General features: G+C 44.7%; 1 protein-coding gene across 1 annotated transcript in view; it reads right to left on the bottom strand.

Moving 5' to 3' along the window:
* MERTK (MER proto-oncogene, tyrosine kinase) overlaps positions 1 to 19,740 on the bottom strand; it is a 99,859-nt gene that overhangs the window by 29,952 nt on the left and 50,167 nt on the right. Inside the window, exons 7-10 of the mRNA XM_080931417.1 lie at positions 14,817 to 15,000; positions 12,433 to 12,584; positions 3,746 to 3,899; positions 863 to 1,016 (exon numbers count right to left, since the gene is read on the bottom strand). Of these exons, the coding sequence (XP_080787543.1) occupies positions 863 to 1,016; positions 3,746 to 3,899; positions 12,433 to 12,584; positions 14,817 to 15,000 (644 nt within the window). The remainder of the gene's footprint in view (positions 1 to 862; positions 1,017 to 3,745; positions 3,900 to 12,432; positions 12,585 to 14,816; positions 15,001 to 19,740) is intronic.

Below are 19,740 nucleotides of genomic sequence, written 5' to 3'. Positions count from 1 at the left end.
AATATCCGGGGGCTAGGGAGATGGCTCAGTGGTAAAGTGATCGGTGTGTGGGCATGAGGACATGAGTTCTGACCCCCAGATCTGCAGAAAAGCTGAGTGTGGTGGTGTGTGCTCAGAGCTGCAACTAACTAGTTAGCCAGTCTGAGATGGCTCAGTGGGTGAGGGGCCTTGTTCTCAAACACCAACAACTTGAATTTAATCTCTGGAGCTCTCATGTGGAAGAAGAGAATTAACTAATTTATCATAGCATGGCTATGCATGTGCGTGCACGCACACACACACACACACACACACACACACACACACAGAATATTTATTTATTTGTTTGTTTATTTATTTTTGATTTTAAAACCGTTGTGAGCAACAAAGGAAAACACTTGATGTTGACCTCTGGTCTCCACATCAGTATGCACAGAAAAGTGCAGATAGATGCACATACATGTGTACACATGTGCATATATCACACACACACAATAAATAAACTGATCTCATTTTTAACACTTCTCGGAAAACACTGCCCAGTTTGCACAATGTAGTCTACTGAAGCTCTTCTCTGTAAAGAAGCCCATTATAGGGCTTGCTGTTGTTGACTTGGCAAGAACTGGTCTAAGTAGGGAAGTCACCTGACTCGGGGCTTGCAAAAGATAAGACAGGACAAGGCCAGAAGCCCAACCAGAGAGGCACTACCATCTGTCATAACATCATCATTAATACCATGAGGTTAATTTTTTTTAAGACAGGATTTTCCCCATCCCAGCTCTATGTAGATCAGGTTGGTCTTGAACTCACAAAGGTCTACCTACCTCCCCTACCAGGCCTGTTCGGTTACCTTTTTTTTTTTTTTTTAAAGTGGGAAACTTACCCAAACTTTGTTTCCTGAACTCTCCTTCTGATGGCCAGAGAAATATACAGAATCAATCCGATGAGAACAAATCCACAGAAGCAGCCGAGGATGATTAGCATAGACTCGGTATTGCCGGGGGCTGGGGTTGATGATGGCGCGTAATCGACCCTACCTGGAACAAACCATGCATTGGAAATGACTCCCTGGCATTCAGAATACACAGGACACATCAACTTGCAAATCCTTTACCATGTTGTGAGCAGTGAATGCAACTCATTCTCACTTTGTGCAAGGTGAAGGGATTCGAGGTTTTAACTACCAGTGAAAGCAGGGGCTGGAAAGATGGCTCAGGAGCTCTTGCAGAAGATGGAGATCTGTTTTCCAGTACCTATACTGGGTGACTCAGAACTGCCTGAAACTCCAGCTTGAAGGGTTCTAACACCCTCCGTGACCTCTGTGGGCACTGCTGTCCCGTGCAGAGCAGTGAGAGGTGCTCTCATGGGACACAGACAGGAACACAGTGCACACAAATAAAATAAATAAAACGTATGACAATGAGACTAGTTAGATTGTATCATTCCACAATTAAGTGCCTGCCAAAGTGACACACTGAACTCCACAAATATATATGTAAAACTTGCATTTGCCAATTAAAAAAAATAACCAGATGTTGATATTAGGTGCAGAAGGAAAGAAAAAAAAATTAGTAAAATTAGCATTTGTTTGGTGCAAAGCGTTTTGCGTTTCTTCCCTGCCTCCTTTTCCACCTCCCTTCCTATCTTCCTTTCACAGAGTTTCCCTACACAGCGCAGGCTGGTCTGCTTTTTGACACCATGTCTCTTCTGCCCACCACACCTGCCTAGTGCAAAGTAAGCCAAAAAAAGAAAAAATAAATAAATAAAAGAAAAGAAAATCAAGAGGCATTTAAACAATGTCTGCTAGCCATGCAACTGAGCATATGGAAAAACCTTCTCTGTGCTTCAGGGAGCTGTCATGTTCTTTCCCAAGTTGAACTGTAATTTCAACGGTTTGTCTTCTTGCTCTTGGTGTTGTAAGGTATCTAACTAGGTGAGCTCCTTTACAGGATGGCACCCAGGGCCCCAGGAATTCCAGGCAAATGCTGTAGCCTTAAGCTGTGCTCCCAGCCTCTAATGTAAGGGTTTGTTTGTTTGTTTTTACAGGTGTTCCTTTACCTGGGACATTATCACTGCGTCTGTCACTTGCTGGGCTTATGTAAATACATTCACACTGTGCTCAAGCCAACACATTCATCAGACAACAGTGGGGCCAACCCCACTACCACCACTGTCCCCACCCCTTCCCCCATCTTCCCATGACTTTTTCATATTTTAACTAATAGCGTCTGTCAATTATCCATGTTTGGAAAAGTCATTTGGATTTGGTACTGGGAGGCAAGGAAGTCACATGGGCATGTGCCTTTGCCAAGTGTATGAACTGAATGACAGGTCAGTCACCGACAAGCCTGGAAACGTGACAGGACCTCTCTGGAGACACCGCACATCTGTCACAGTGACCAGTGGCGGTGTTATGTTTGTACCCTTCTCATAGGAGGGTAACTAAAATTGGAAACGTATTGCTGAAAGATTTAGACTGCAGTGCTGTTTTTTTTTTTTTTTTTTTTTTTTTTTTTTTTTTTTTTTTTTTTTTAACACATTGGAGCATTGCAAAAATGATTCTGCCTATGAAGCAAAGCTTCAAGATTGTTTGCAGCTTGTTACACGTGAAAATGGAATTTCTAAGGTCACAAATTCTGATTTCTAAGAAGGATGGGCCATTATTGATATGCGTACATTTGCCAATGTGCGTGATAATGCGTGAGTGACATGCATGTGGATACCCATGGAGACCAGCAAAGGGTATCAGATCCCTGGAGCTAGAGTTTCAGGTGGCTGTAAGCTGCTGGGAGCTAAGCTCTGAATGTGGTCCTCTGTCTTGAACTTTGGTTTGTAAAGCTGAGTCTTTTGAGTCAGAGACTCTGTGTTTGAGTTTCTTCCAGGTAGACACCCTTAGTCTCCCTAGCACCGGTAACTACATTTCCCAGGCACTGAGTCTACTCACTGACGGAAGGTAATCTAGAAGGCAAGCCTGTCTGAGGATCACCAGAAAAGAAACAGACATAAATGAATCACCAGGGATCCAGTCTCATCTGCTTGTGGGTGCAAAGGCCACGTTTGGCAAGAACTCATAAACCAGTAAAGTCATGCTGCCAAGATGGTTGGGCACGAAGCTTACAACACTGGTTTAATTCTGCACAGCCTAGGATGGCTTGGAGTCAGAACAAAGCTGGCTTCCCCCCACAACCCCCCATGTACAGAAGCACAAACAGCATTTCGCCCATGTGAGGCATCATGGTGGCTTCTTGCCAAAGAACATTCCAGCAACAGGCAAGAGGTAATATGCATGGTTGGGCATTTAGCTCAGACAGCCACGGCAGCATGGAGACAGCACCCGAAGGAAACACGTGACGGCCTGTGCAGACCGAGGCACAAAGCACGTTACCCGAGGGTTGAATGGGTAAAAACAAGGCAAGCAGTCGCTTCACACAGAGCAGAAACAGATGTGGCAAACCAACAGTCAGAGAGAGACAGCCACGGACCATCAGCGTTGCCTGTCCACAAAACAGTGTCATGTGCCTTAAATCAAATTCAACAGGTAGAGCCCAGTTCAGTGTTTCGAAAAGACTGATCTTCCTCACAAGTTCTCAGCACTGACGGTAATGGCTGGGGTGAGGGAAATTCTGTGGAGTTATTCTAAAGTTCCGAATCATCACAACAATGCTTTTTGGTCCTTACTCTGCGCTTGTCAATCAGCCACCCTTGGTCCGTCCCACTTAGGCAGTCTGAGCTCACATTCCACAGTCAACAGGCCCCGCCCACTCACTGTGTTCAGGAATGATTATTTTCACCGGCTCACTGAAGGGCCCAATGCCCCCTTTAGTGATGGCCGCGATTCTCACTGTGCAGGTGGCATTGTGGATTTGGACAGGAATCTGAGCCCAGCTGCCATTCTGGCTGACTTCTTCAGAAAGCTCTTTCTGGAAATAGAGAAGATAAAGGGAAATGAAACACTGAGCCATGGTGGGAGGCGGCTCACTAGACAGCTACCCACATTGCCCACAGTTCCTTCTGAGGGAAGCCACCCGTTCTCCAGGCACAGAGGTCAAGTCTCCACGAGGTTCCTTCTTTACAGGGCCATCGCCAGTGACTCTACAGGGTGGGTCACGGGGGTGGGGGCGGGGGTGGATGCATTCTCAAGCCTTGGGAAACTAAGATCCTAAAAGGCACAGCACTTACAGTTCCAGAAACTTCTGGAACAGAGGGAACATGCAGTGGATGCCTCTAGATTAGTGGTTTTCAATCTTCCTAATGCTGCAACTGTTTAATACAACTTCTCATGCTGCGGTGACCCTTAACCATAAAATTATTTCATTGCTCCTTCTTAACTATAACTTGGCTACTGCTGTGAATCACAGTAAAAACATCTGAGATGCGGAATGGCCAATATACAACTTCCCAAAAGGGGCTGTGACCCACGGGTTGAGACCCACTGTTTGTGCACAAGCTTACTCTTGGCACAATGCCACGGACTCACTGTAACCTTGGCTTGATGCCCCTGTCAACCACCCTTGATTTATCCCAGCTTCTCTTCTCTGAAGTCCTGGGGATGCTGACCGAACGCTCTGGGTGGATAGATAGGGAAACTGAGAACATTTCGCTCTGGATAGATGGAACAGACACACAACATTGTCTCTTGACAATGCTTGACAAATGGACAATTTGTGTGATTTAAAAAAAAAAGAACTTTTTTAGATTTGTTAATTAATTTTATGTGCACGAGTGTTTGGTCTGTGTGTGTGTCTATGCCCTACATGCATTCCTGTACTGTTGGATGCCTGGAACGGAAGTTAGACAGTGGTGAGACACCATGTGGTTGCTGGGAATTGAACCTGGGTCCCCTGGAAGAACAGTCAGTGCTCTTAACCGCTGAGCCATCTCTCCAGCCTCAATTTGTGCCATTTTTGGAGGCCTGGGCTTACTTTTACTGCTGGTATCTTAAAGCTGTTGCCCTAACAGTGAGCCACTAAGACCCAGGGAGAGAAGCAACCACAACACCCTCAGGCTTTCTAGATCTGCATGGTCACTGCGGTTTCTCTTGTAGGAAATGTATTTGGGCTGAACTTTTTTTTTTTTTTTTTTTTACTTTTGTTATTTTTTTTTTTTAGATCATAATAAAATTACATCATTTCCATCTTCCCTTTCCTCCCTCTAAGGCCACCCATATACCTCTCCTTGGTTGCCTTCAAATTCATGGCTGCTTTTGTATATGTTTTTACATACATATCCCTAAATATAACCTGTTCAAGCTATAGAATATTACCTGTATGTATGTTTTCAGAGCCAAACAAAGGTGACAGCAATAGACTTGCCAAGGTGAACGGGGAAAGTGAATGCGGCCTCGACCCTACTCAAAGAGCTACAAGCCTAAGGAATGCTGAGAGTGGGAGAAACACCAATTGGTAATCCAATATGGGCCCAGCTTTCTGAATCAACAACTGTAGGACTGTCAGTCTGAAATGAGGCTCTGTAAACCTGCCTTCATCTCTAGAGGGTGGAAGTTTGATTTCAGACAGAAATCCCAGGTCGTGTGGGGCACAGGTACCATGGGCCATCTCTGGACCGAAGGCGTAGTTGGTGGTAATTTTATCTTGGGTTTGCTAGGTCTCAATCCAGTCAATTCTAGAAATGGTGCCGGACAGAGCTGGCTCAGCTTCAAGGCCAGAGCGGGCCAGAGTGAGGTTTAGTTTGGCATTATGTATTGTAATGCAAAATTCTGTACCCAGAAGGGCCAAGTAAGAATGAATTCCAATTCTCACTTTCACCAGGTTTTGTTGTGCAAAACTTGTTCCTTAATCTAAAATTATTGGTTAAGTAAAAATGGCTACAGCCGATTACTGGAGGGATTAGAGGTAGGTGGGTTTTTGAGTTACCTGGTTGAAAGTTGCAGAGAGGGCGAGGAGAAAGGACAGAGAGAGGAGGAAGCCACTATGAGAGGAAATAAACCATGAGCATGTGACCAGGAGAAACAGCAAGTATTTGGGGTACACAGATGGAGAAGTAGCCAGCCAGTGGTTAGAACAGTAGATTAGGGGTTACCCCCCAGTAATTGTCAAGCTAAATGAAATAACCACAGTCGGAGTCTCACTCATCTCTAAGCTAGAGAGAGAGCTGTCAGTACTGGGTTAACTGCAGGCCAGTCATTCATAATCAAGAGGCCTTCCAGTTTGGCCTTCTGGCCTTCCGGAGCTGTTTCCAAATCTAGACTAGAAGTGACCTTTAGTCAAGGGAGGGAAGAGAGACTCTGCCTCCCTCCCTTCTGCCCCAACCCCTGAGCTCAAGATATCTGACAAAGAATTCTGTTGTTAAATAAACAAATGAAAAGTTAGCTACGGTGGGGGTTGCCTATCCTGGGTTGATCCTTTTTTGGAAAGAAAGTATTTTATTTTGATAGTGGCTTGAAATTGTGCATTTAATTTGGGGGTAGACCGGTGCTGAAAATCATCAGGTAGTGTAACTCCACGGTCCACACCCTGAGCAAGCCTCAGAACCCTGGAGTGACTCGGGCTTCTCACTGAGAAAAAGTAAACCGAATAGCTCTCAGCCTGATCACTCTTCAAGGCATGGGGCTTATGCTAAACAGAAAACTGGACCTACTTCTGCTATACACATTTCTTTCCTGAAGGACTTAACGATGATACGTCATTTATGAGAGGTGATCAACTATATGCTAAAAGAAAACACCCAACTAGAAAAAAATGACACGCCTTGACCAATATAAATCTCAACAGAAATTATTGGGGGGGGGTGAGGGTGGAGAATAAATGTAACCGTACATTTGCCCCTTGGGATCTGTACAGGGTTGGTTGCCCATACAAAAATGTCTGGGTGCATGCTCAGTAGTGGGTACACGCTCAACTGAAGGGATGCTGTGGGTGGGTTTTCATCCTCAGTATGCACACAGAGACAGGGCATGTACATCATTTCTCCCACTCCCTCTCAAATACATACACACACACATATAAATACAATCCATTCGTATGTATATTTATTTAAGGCTGACGACCTGGGATTGTATAACCTATCCTGGACCTTCCCTGGAGAAAACTAATTCTTCCCCTCAGCAGCCATTAATTGCTTGTAGCTCTTCAACTAGGTGTGGGGACTTGTGAGATTTCCCCAACTCGTGATGGCATGTGTAAATCCTTTGCTAACTTGTAATAACTGATAAGTGTTAACAGCTGTTATGTTGCTAGTGTTGTTAGATTGCTTAGGGAATAATGACTCAAAACATTTATTATTATTATTATTTTGTCCTATGGATCAAACCCAGGATCTTGTGTATGATGAACATGTTTTCTAGCACCAAATATATTCCTGGCCTCAACAAAACAAAACAAACTCAGGGCTGGGGGTACATATATATAATCTCAGCAAGGGGAAGGCAGAGGCTGGAAGAATGCTAAAATTTCTAGGTCAGCCAGAGCCATCTAGTAAGGTCCTGTCTCAAAGAAATCAAAAAAAAAAAAAAAAAAAACAAATACTTTGAGATAGAGTCTCAATATTTAGACCTGCCTGCCTGGACACTCACTATGTAGACCAGGCTGGTCTTGAACTAATGGCAGTTTTCCCAGTGCTAGCATTACCATACAACCATGCCTGGCTAGAAAAACCAAAATGCTTACTAATAGGCATACTTTATCTTCTGAATAGTGTTATTCTGTAATTAATTGGATCCTCAGACATGCAAATCACAGACATGGACGACCAACTATGGTTATGATGTTTACTCACCTGGGGCCTATAATTTATTACGAAAACCCAGAGAATTTATTTTTCATTTCCACCTTCTATTCCCAAGAGGAGTTAACATAGACAAGGAGCTAACCTGGGTAAAGTGCATGGAACAGGGTCTAGACTGGCCAATATGACAATGTATACAATAGTCATTGCTCGGACTCTCAAAGGATAACAATGTTGCCAGGGCAACTGGCAACAGTTGGGAAACCGGTCATTGATTATTCCATATTAGGGGTGGGAGTATACATCATTAATGCAATGACCAGAAAGCTATCTGGTAGACATTTTAGAGGAGATCTAACAATTTTCTCTATATAGACCCTTATGGTAATATAGCTTAAAAAGCATTCACACCTTAAAAGCTGGGCACCATGGTGGATATCTGTAATGCCAACTACAGAAGACAAAAGTGGAAAGGCTGCCAGTGTAACACCGTGGCAAAGCCTCATCTACTTCAAACAAAAACAACCTCATGTCGGGGCTGGAGAGATGGCTCAGCAGTTAAGAGCATTGGCTGCTCTTCCAGAGGACTGGAGTTTGGTTCCCAGCAACCACTTCATCCTCTTCTGTCTTCCTCAAGCACCCACACATGAGGCACACATGTACACAGACATGCCCTCCCCCTTCTTAAAAAAAATCTCAAAACATAAATATAGCCATGTGGTACTAATTCTACCACCCAGGAAGCAGAAGCAAGAACTCTGTGATTTTGAATCCAGCCTGGTTTACCCAATGAATTCCAGATCAGCCAGGAAAACATAGGGAAACTGTTTCAGCAAAACAGAACTAAGGAAAAAAAGAAAGAAAGAAAGAAACAACAAAAACCAAAGGATGTTATGTAGTCTTGTTGTTTGGATGTGATCATGTCCATAGTCTCAAGTCCTTTTAATTCCAAGCTTGGACACTGTGAAATCGATTTAAGACTGGATCACTCAGGGTGCAGAGCAGAACCATTTCCCAGCATGCAATGGTCCATGCAATGTGTGCCATGGGCCAACTGTTTATTTCCTGTTGAGTGAGCTTTTATTGTTCACCAACATAAGGACTTGAAGATCAACTAACATTTTTATTTTAGGGAATGACATCTATGATATGGTTTTAACTGTAATTTCCCATAATTATTTTAAAAAGTGACATCATAATTGTTTGGGGACAAGAAAGTGACAGTATATCTTTGGAAAGAATTTCCTTTTTCCTTATGGGTGTGACTTGGAGTTAGGGTAACTATAGTATTTTATTTTATTATTATCAAATGACTTTAACATCACCAAATACTGTATAAGAATTACACCCTGAAACCGGTAACTGCATCTACGAACATGGTTTATTTCCAGCCCCAAAGAGCAATAACTTCAATGAGGAAAGAGGCCTAACATAAAGCTGTGTCATGTGAAGTAGCAAAGGTCACTTGTTAAAGGTGCTCAGGTTCACAGGCATCGAGGGCAAACTCATGCCTCCCTCTCATTGCTTCTACTTTGGAGCCGAATGTGAGAGTTCACATTAGGAAGAGAGCAAGGGCTGCTGGGAAGTAGCAGAAGACTCTGAGACGTGCTGGCTTTACAGACAGCTATGCCCTTGTTCTCATCCCCAACCTCCAGGTCCTGGCTTTGTGGCTCTGGGTGAGTCACTCAACACCTCTAAGCTTGTTTTTTTGGGTGAAAACTGAGGTGACTGTCTTTTTCCACAATGTTTATGTAGGAGTTAAACAAGTTCCCTATAAAAACAATGAGCAGTCAATCAATCAATCAATCAACAAATGGTTCTTAGATTGTGTTCATCAAAGTGCCGTGCTTCTGGTCTCTCCTCTCTAGCTGAGGGCCTCCTTCAGCATCGGTTTCATGGCGACACACAAGCCTTAGAGCACTGGAGGAAATTAAACTGTCTTGTTTCCCAAAGCAGTGACCCCCTCCCTCAGAGATTACCTTCACATCGAACTTCTTCTCTAATCAAAGTGAGCCATCTTTGATTGATTCTTGGGTTTCAGATGTGGCTTAGAAGCCTGGCCCATATCATGAGAATCTTGTCTGTTCCTCAGGCCCCAAAATTATACTCACTTAAATTCCCTGCCCTTCTGGCAGAGAGAGAGAGAAGGAAGGTGTACATGCAGGCAGAAAGCTGTATGATGTATAAAGTTAGTTTAGATGGTGTAGCAGGTTCCACATATCGGGTCCAAAGCATGACAGATGCCTCCTTAGACCTCGAGTTCAGACAGTGCACAGATGAACAGGACTCCAGCTTGAACAAGGACATGCTGAGACTCGTGCCTCACCTTTGGACTTTGCGCTCTGATTTGGAAGGTGAGGGACACCAAGAGAAATAAAGCAAAAACGGGTGAAAATCTTCACGGAGGCATAAGAAATATCCAAGCAGCCAAGATGAGAAGTTCTTTGTCTAACTGCCCACACGGATCTCAGTGCACAGGTCACGATTCTGAAGGATGCCGGGAACACAGTGCACAGCTGAGCATTGCTGGCATCCCGTGTAGCAGGCCCTTGGATCCGAGCAGAGTCATTCACAACATTTCTATCACTACTGGCCTTCACGACAGAAGGGCGTCTTTCACCCATGCCAGAAGCAGAAGGGATGGCCAGGCAGATGTCAGCCATTGGCAGTCACTAGTCGCCACCAATAAAGGAACACAAAATTCCTACTTGCTTGACATAGTGATGAAACAGTCACTAAAACTAACCACCCAGAGACCTCTTCCAAGAAAGTTCTGAAATTACACAAATACAAAACCCGTATTTATCACAGCTGTCAGTCAGAAATTCAGAAGTGTCCAATTTCCTGCCTTACATAAGAAGAAGTAGCTAAAAGTGCAAATGAAACTATAGTTGTGCAAAGTAGAAAAGTTCAAAGGAACCTTAACTGTCTCAGCTATGGCCTTATGGGATGACAAGGGTCCTAAAAATGAAGTGATACACGCCCAGCTCACTGCAAACATCATTTTAGCCTGGTGGGAGTGCGGGGTTCCAGGCCTCCTTCAGGACCCCCTCTTTGCCTCTAGGTTCAGATCACGAGACAAAAACCTTAATTGAGACAGGGAAGGTTCTCAAAGTAACGTGACCAACTCCGCCTGTGACTGTCATGAGGCCCAAAGTACAGAGTGGGCGCAATGCAAATGACCTCATGACTGAATGACTTGACCTCCGAGAGGAGGTAAGATACTGGAAGGTCACAGCCTGAACTGTGTCTATATTGTTCTCACTGCCCGGGCAATGAGAATGAAGGGCGAGGCTGGGGGTGAGTGTCATTCACAAAGGCTTCCCCATCGCTCAAGTACCCAGCTCACAAAGTCCCTGTTAGGAAAGAGACTCTCATCCCAACCAGAAGGAGTAGCTCTTTAAACACGCTTGTTTGCTTTAGAGCACATAGGGGTCTGCTAGTATCTTCCGCCAGCAGAGAAAGATGAAATTCCTACTGAACCGAACAATTACCAAACCCCTCTGCTCTACACGAAGCACTCACCATTGTGGAAATGCTACATCACATCATCTGAACCAGCTACTCCCCTAACTCAGCCCAAGGAGAAAGGCACTCGCTTTGAGACAGTGGGACAAATGTCTTGGGACAAGGGAATGAGAGGCTTCCCATGTTAGATTGCTAAAGATACTTGGTTCTCTCTCACATGATGTAGAACAACATGGATTTCTAAACCCACTTTTTTTTTTTCCTATCACATCACCTACTGTTTCCAACAGACTGTTTTCTTAGAGGAAGGAAAATGAAAGAACAAATCCTAATTGTCCTTTTGGAACAAAGCAATTTTTATAAACACGGGGTGGCATGAAGCTGGAAATGACAGCTTGGACCAGGGCTGTGGCTGTTCACTTGCTTATCCTGTCAAAAATTTCTTGATGTCTCAGATACATGTGATAAAGAGGCTAAACTTGGGATTTACCAGCAGGGTTAGATGGAGGAGGACTACAGTAAAAGAAGGTAAGGAAGAGTCAGTTCCTGTTAGTGACACCAGCATATCAACCTTCTCTGGGCTGATTCCTGTTGCCATGAAAAACACTGTGGCCAAAATCAACCTGAGAAGAGGAAAGGGTTTATCTTGGTTTACACTTCCAGGTAATAAGCCATCATTGAGGGAAGTCTGGGAAGGAATTGAAGCAAAAACCATGGAGGATGCTGCTTAGTGATTTGTTCACTGGCTAATGCTCAAGTAGTTTTCTCATACAGCCTAGGGATAGTGCTGCCCACAGTGGGCTGGGCCCTTCCACAAACGGAAGCTTGCTGAATCCTCTTCTCTGGAGGCTGCTTACTCTGCCATTCTCTATAAGGCTAAGACTGTGCCACGACAGACAATCTTCTTCAGGAAAGAATCATTAGAAATTTCCATGAGGCTATAAATTGCCAGGATGCTAAGCTCTATAGCTCCTGACTATAAGCTATGATCACTGGATAGCCCACAGTAAGTATCTTCCTATAACAGCCCAAAGACAAGAGTCACATGATAACACACACTCTTTAAGTATCTATTTGCTGATAAATTAATGAAAGGGTAGATGAGGTACTGAGAGAAGCCCCAGGAAGTTCTAGTGTTTCAGTCATCTCTAATTTTTACTACATTGCTTGTGTGCCATTGAAAGGTGCCTGGCCTTGCTCCATCGTAACAAGCCCCACAACAAGAAAGTTCCTGAAACAGAATGCAATCAATCGGCAAGTCAAAAGGAAACGACTAAGTGTTCTTTCAGGGTGCAGACTTACGGAAGTCCCTGCACTCTCCCACACGTGAGATATCCGGTAGCCCACCAGTTCCCCATCCTGCCGCTTGATTGGAGGCTTCGTCCATCTGATATCCAGGCTATTGTTAGATTCGTTCAGAAACACCGTGATGTTTAAAGGTGCTACGGATGGAGCTTCGAGAGAAAGAGAGAAAGATGAGGTGCCACAAGAAACATAACATGCAGTTTCATTTTCTTCTTGGTTGTCAAGTGTTTGGGTTTTAAATCTTTTCTGAAAGACCCAGACTAGCGGTAAATTCCTACCCCTCTTTGCAGTTAGGGACCATTGAGAGCCGTGGTACAAGCCTTTAATCCAGTAATCCCAGAATCCCTGGGAGACCAGAGCAGGAACATCACAAGCCCTAGGCCAGTGTGGGCAATTTAGTGAAATTCTGTCTCAAAAGAAAAAGTGAGAGAAAAAGGAAGGCCTGGGGATATAGTTTATTGGTAGAGCGCTTTACCTAGCAGGCCCAAACTTTAATCTCCAGTTCAGAGGAGAACAAAACAAATTCCAGGAGAAGAGGGTAGCAGGCAACACAGCTCAGCCTGGAGAGGTAGAGGCCACCATGGTCTACAGAGCAAGTTCCAGGACAGCCAGAACTAGACACAGAAACCCCGTCTTGAAAGCAAAACAGAAAAGTACCATTGGAAAACCCATAGGGTTTTTGTGCGCCCATTGTGTGTGGTGATAGCGATTCAACACCGCTTTATGCATGTTGGCAAACAGTCTACCAAGGAAGCCATATCCCGGCTCTCAGGTCACTTTCTACAAGCAAGGGTTGGGGGAGGCAAAAATCCTCAAGATTCACTTGCTATTTTAATAATGTTATAAATGCCCCGGATGTTTATAGCTCCTGGGAAGGAGAAAGCTGGCGCTCATGGGTTCCTCCAGTAGATACCTAGGGTGTTGGGAGTGAACAAGGCCTGACAGAGATAAAGCTCTGTGGGTCTGGAACAAGCAGGCAGGGAACGCTGACGAGCTCAGAATGAAGCTGCATTACACAGTCCAGAGGCAAGTCACTGCTCTGGACGGTAAGGTTAGTAATGACACTAGTCGGTGAGTCTGAAGTGTTTGTATAGTCATCCCTCAGTATCCTCAGGGATGCTGAGAGGTACCAGCATCCCCAGATGCCCTCCCATGTGCTTTAAGTCATCTTGGATTATTTATAAACAGCACAGTGCAAATGTTATTTTTAAAAAATAGCTGTTATTTGCTGGGTGGCAGTGGTGGTGCATGTCTTTAATCCCAGCACTCGGGAGACAGAGGCTGGTGGATATCTGAGTTCAAAACCAGCCTGATCTACAGATAGTTCCAGGACAGCCAGGACTATGCAGAGAAACACTATCTCAAACAAATAAGTAAGTAAGTAAGTAAGTAAGTAAATAAATAAATAGCTGTTATGCTTCCTTGTTTAAAGAATAGTAACAAGGGGGAGGGGGAAAGAAAGCCTTTCTATTTTCAGTGTGGATGCAACTGATTTTCCAATGTTTTCCATCCTCAGTTACATGAATTATGAGGATGTGGAGCCTGAGGAAAAACTGTGTGTTGTGTGTGCATGTATAAAACAACTTAGAAATGGGACAAAGCACATCTTACAGAGGATCAAAACATTGGAAACGAAGCAAGAGAGGAAACGGTTGGAACACTGTAGTACAGAAGAAGGAAAAGCAAGAACTCCATCCCAACCCTTTACAAAACAACAAAACCCCAACACCGCACAGCTCCTCCTGCCGCTGTGCTAAATACCATACTAGAAGCAACTTGTTGGAGGGAAAGTTTTGCTTTGTCTTACAGTTCCAGTCACCGTCCTATCAAGGGACATAGGGGCAGGAAACATCAGCAGCAACCGTGGGGGAACCACTGCTTGCTGTAGGGATCCCTGGTTAAAGTAGGAGGGGTTCTAAGAGTTCACGGCCAGTATAGCAAGTTCCAAGCCAGTCAAGATTCCGTCGTGAGATCTTGTCTCTATCAACCTAACTAGGACACCCTCCAGACAACTGTCAGGCTAGAATTCTACATAATGAAATAAAAAAAAGGCTTTCCCCTTGAGTTGCTGAATAATAACTTTGTGCATTGTGTGTTAACTGAAAGTAATACTGGCTTTAAAAACGGTGCTGTGTCTTCCCACGTAAAAGAAAACGACACAAGCACATAGTACAGATAAGGTTTTTTTGTTTTGTTTCTGATTTTTTTTTTTTACTCAAGCCTCTTAAAGAACTAAAAAACTATTTTCTTTCCTATTTTATTGGCTGCTCCACTAAAACGCACCAAACAAGCAGAGTGCACAGGAGAGCAGGCTACTAAAGAAAGACTTGTCTGATCACAGGCCGTGGAGGAAACTGGTCATTGTGTGTGGCAGGAATTACCTCCTTCTGTCGTGCTGGCCAGAATCCAAGGGCTTACTGCAGACCAGCCAATCTCGTTCCGACAGGACACAGTGATGCTGTAATTAGCCAGGGCTTGCAGCTGCTGGATTTCATACAGATGTGGCGAAGCAGACGTATTAAAAATCATGACCGAGCCATTACTCAGCTCGTCAGCTTCCTTGACCTGAATGAAGAGTAGATGTGGAACAACATTAGTAAGTGTGTGTGTGTGTGTGTGTGTGTGTGTGTGTGTGTGTGTGTGTGTGTGAGTTTGTGTGTGTGAGTTTGTGTGTGTATGTAAGTTTGTGTGTGAGTTTGTGTGTATGTGAGCTTGTGTGTGTGTTTGCGTGTGTGTGTGTGTGTGTGTGTGTGTGTGTGTGTTTGTGTGAGTTTGTGTGTGTGTGTGAGTTTGTGTGTATGTAAGCTTGTGTGTGTTTGCGTGTGTGTGTGTGTTTGTGTGAGTTTGTGTGTGTGTGTGTGTGTGTGTGTGAGTTTGTGTGTGGGGGGAGGATCAAACTTGGGCACGCAGATGTTGGCTGCACGTAGCCCTTCCTCTGCGCTGGAGGAAGGACCATTCCATTCGGGACACACGCACAACCCCCATCAGCATCACTTGTGTTACTCATGTTGCTCTGGCAACAGCTGATGTCTTCAGGAAAATGTCTGTACTGTGGAGTTTCACTGCAGCAGGCAACTGACAAGCAGTTGCTGTGATGACTATATTATCACTATACTAATAATTATAACTCACACGTACTCAAATAGCAAGTAGCCCCTTCTCCTTGATCCACTTCAGCTCATTTTTAACTTACTATATATAAGGACACTGTAGCTGTCTTCAGACACACCTGAAGAGGACATCAATAGATGACACCATTGTCATGAGCCACCATGTGGTTGCTGGGATTTGAACTCAGGACCTCAGGAAGAGCAGTCAGTGCTCTTAGCCGCTGAGCCATCTCTCCAGCCCCCACTTCAGTTCTTTCGTCCATTATTTCTGTTTCATACATCCGGGCCCTTTAAATAATTCCCAGATCTGTTTTAGAAGGTGGATTTCTTGGCTTTTGTCGGCTTTGGCATCCCTGTTCTATGATGACATGAAAAGCAGGCCCCGAATATCGTGCAAGCGTGTTTTCAGGACTTCACGAGGAGTACTGAGCTTGTGTTTCACCACAGTCTGCCTCACTTCCCATGGGCGGCGCAGTACCAACGGCTTTGCTGAGGCTTTATTATCCCTATGCAGTTCAGCATGAGTTTAAGAGCTCACAACGTGGTTTGGTTAGAAGTATGGCTCGGAGTGAAGAGTACTGGCTGCTCTTTCAGAGGACGGAGGGTGGATTCACAGCATCTACATGCTTGTGAGCTAGCAGACATGGGGACTGGGACACCAGTTTAGGTCCTCTGGAAGAGCAGGAAGCATTCTTAATCACTGAGTAATCTTTGCAGTCCCCTTTTAAAAATTTTATTAGCATGCTAATTATTCATAATAATGGGTATCATTACAACATTTTCATACATGTATATAACTGTGTTGTGATTATATTCAATTCCCATTACATTCTCTTGTTCCCTCCATCCTCTTCCAGGTCTTGGTCTCACTTCTACGGTTCTGTCTTTTTAAAAAATATATATATTATTTATTTTCATTTTATGTGTATAAATGTCTTGCCATGCAAGGATGTGCACCATACACATGCCTGGTGTTGGAAAATATAAGAAAAAAAATATTAAAAAAAAGGCACCAGATCCCCTGGAGCTGGAGGTTCAGGCAGTGTAGTTATGTCAGGATAGGTGTGTGTGCAATTTAGCACAGGACCGTAAATAGTCATTTTGGAACATTTTGGAGTCCCCTGGTAGATGCCACGAGGGTGGAGTGGAGGCTGAATTCCACCTCTGACTCAGACCCTGTGGGTGACAGGAAGGGACCAGCTGGCCGGAGGCTGAGGAGCCACCACTGTTCCAGAAACAGGGGCCATGTGCTTATCTTGGGGTGGCTTTTTGGCAGAAATGACTTTTTGTTCTTTCATATTAAACTATGCGCTAACTTCCTGGTGACCAACCACCAAAACTAAGGTGAAAGAAACCTTTGGCTCTCTGCCCCAATTCCACTTCCGGAACCTTCTGTGAAAATGTACAGGCAGGTTCTTGGGGAAAAAAAATAGGATTTCCAAAATGGCCCTCCTCTGTGGACCCTGGGGGAAAGGGGACGGGGCCTAGAATGGCAAGAAGCACGTGAGGGAGTTAAAAACAGAAACGGAGTACGTGCCCCAAAAATGGGTGAAGAAACTATAGTCAGGATCAAAGGAAATGGAAGGGTGTGTGCAGCCCTGAATCCCATCCAAACCATCCATTTGTTACTGAGTTTAGAATGGTGATGAACTAAAACCCATGCTCAGTCCCTCTAGGAAGGGGACATACCATATACAGCTTCTAGATTCCATGCAGGGCTATTGTAGGGAACAAAGAAATACTCCTATTAAGTGTGAAGTTCAGAAAAACGAAACCCAGTTTTTAATATGTAGATTGCCATTGTCATTTAACTGGCTTTTCTGTGTCATTTGTTCATCTAACAACTCCACCAGGCAGAGGGAGAAAGTGAGGGGAGCTAACAGTAACTTGAGTGCTGAGTACATCTAACACCACATGGTCCAGGGTGGCTGAGGGGCGCCTGTCATTTGTCTGCCCTGGGATGCTTTGCTATGCAAAGCCGCAGGAGGGACTGGGTGAAGCTGGTGTGTGACTCTTCACCTTCCAGAGTGACCCACTACTTCCAGCCCTCAGCTGCCCCGCCCCTCCTCACACCTAGCCGGAGACTCTCTCTCTCTCTCTCAAAGGGGTGGTAGTGGGAGCCATTCTCTCTCAGAGTCTCCCTGAAGTTAGCCACTCTCACCAGAGAGAAGGTCCACCACGCCCCCTCCGGCTCTTCAGTTTAGCTTTTCAGAAGGCTGGCTGTAAGTCCAGCTATGTCCGTAAGAACAAACACCCATTCCCTCACATTACCCAGAAGCACGGAGCTCTGAACTCACACAGAGCAAAACTGGTAGAATTAAAGGGAGAAAAGTATAAAAAATGTAAGAGTTGGGACCTAGACTCCTCCCTCACTCACAGGTACAGACAGAAGTATACTTACAGGACAGAGAAAGACAACAAACCAACTCAGCTAAACTCTTAGGAATAGTACACTTCTCCAACTGGTTTACTCCATCTCTAGTGCTGGGCAGTCTCTAGGTCAGGACATGTGCTGTCATTAAACACGCCTTGCTAAGGGTTAAATGACTAAAGTCATGCTAAGCATTTTCTAATGGAACATTAGAAAAAGAGATTGAGGAGATGGCTCAGTGGGTAAGAACACTGGTTGGACACGCATGGAGACCCACGTGCAAATCAGCAGCGCCCATGTAAAAAGCGAATGTGACTGACTGCACACCCACTCTAGTGCAACCTCCAGTGCAGTGGGGGAGGAGGCAGGAGGCTCTTGGGGGTTTCTGACTACCAGCCTTGCTCCAGGCTTCAGTGACAGACCACCAGACAGCCTCCTTCGCCCTCACACATGCATGTGTACATGTACCTGCACACACATACAGCCCTCATACATGCATGTGTACATGTACCTGCACACACACACAGCCCTCATATATGCATGTGTACATGTACCTGCACACACACATACAGCCCTCACACATGCATGTGTACATGTACCTGCACACACATACAGCCCTCATATATGCATGTGACATGTACCTGCACACACATACAGCCCTCACACATGCATGTGTACATGTACCTGCACACACATACAGCCCTTACACATGCATGTGACATGTACCTGCAAACACACACACAGCCCTCACACATGCATGTGTACATGTACCTGCACACACATACAGCCCTCACACATGCATGTGACATGTACCTGCACACACACATACAGTCCTCACACATGCATATGACATGTACCTGCACTCACACATACAGCCCTCACACATGCATGTGACATGTACCTGCAAACACACACACAGCCCTCACACATGCATGTGACATGTGCCTGCACACATACAGCCCTCACACATGCATATTACATGTACCTGCACACACACACAGCCCTCACACATGCATGTGACATGTACCTGCACACACATACAGCCCTCACACATGCATGTGACATATACCTGCACACACACATACAGCCCTCACACATGCATGTGTACATGTACCTGCACACACATACAGCCCTCACACATGCATGTGTATATGTGCCTGCACACACGAGAATACCTTTTGAAAAAATATTTACAGCATGGAATTTAAACACGTTCCTAAATAATCAAGAAACAAACAAACAAAAAAGGAACAAAACAAAACAAAACCAAGAAAGGAAACCCTTGATGAATGATAATACAGAAAAGCAAAGATGTCCTGGGGCACAGGGAAAGCCATGTTTACAAGGGAATGTTTAGCACAGATGTGCAGCATAAATGCTTATAGTAATTTTTTTTCAGTGAGACATGGTGGCACACACCTATAACTCCCAGCCTTTTGGAGGCAGAAGCAGGAGGAACAGGAATTCATGGTTATTTTGGCAGCAGTGAGAAGAAGGCCACTACAGACTACATGCTGACTCTGTTCTGTCTTTAAAAAAAAATCATCAATCAGTCTGCTGGATTTCCTGGTGAGAACCAGTAGGCACAAGGAGTGCTCTGAGCTTTGCAGATAAAGTCAGGCAGGAGCTAAGCAAGGCTGGGAGCAGTGCGGTGAGGAGACTATTTTAGGGATAATGCTTGCTTTTATTTTTCAGAGAAGGAACAGCTGTCAGATCAGAGTAGGAGGCACCGAGGGCAGAGAACTTAATTCCATTTGGCATGAAAAACATCTGGATCATCAACACAAAACTCTTTGGAAGTCACTTCTCCAAACTAAGTTGGCA

This window comes from Micromys minutus (assembly GCF_963924665.1).
Source record: "Micromys minutus genome assembly, chromosome: 17".
Taxonomy (NCBI): Eukaryota; Metazoa; Chordata; class Mammalia; order Rodentia; family Muridae; genus Micromys; species Micromys minutus.
The sequence above is the reverse complement of the archived record's forward strand: the minus strand, read 5'-3'. Positions and strand labels throughout refer to the sequence as shown.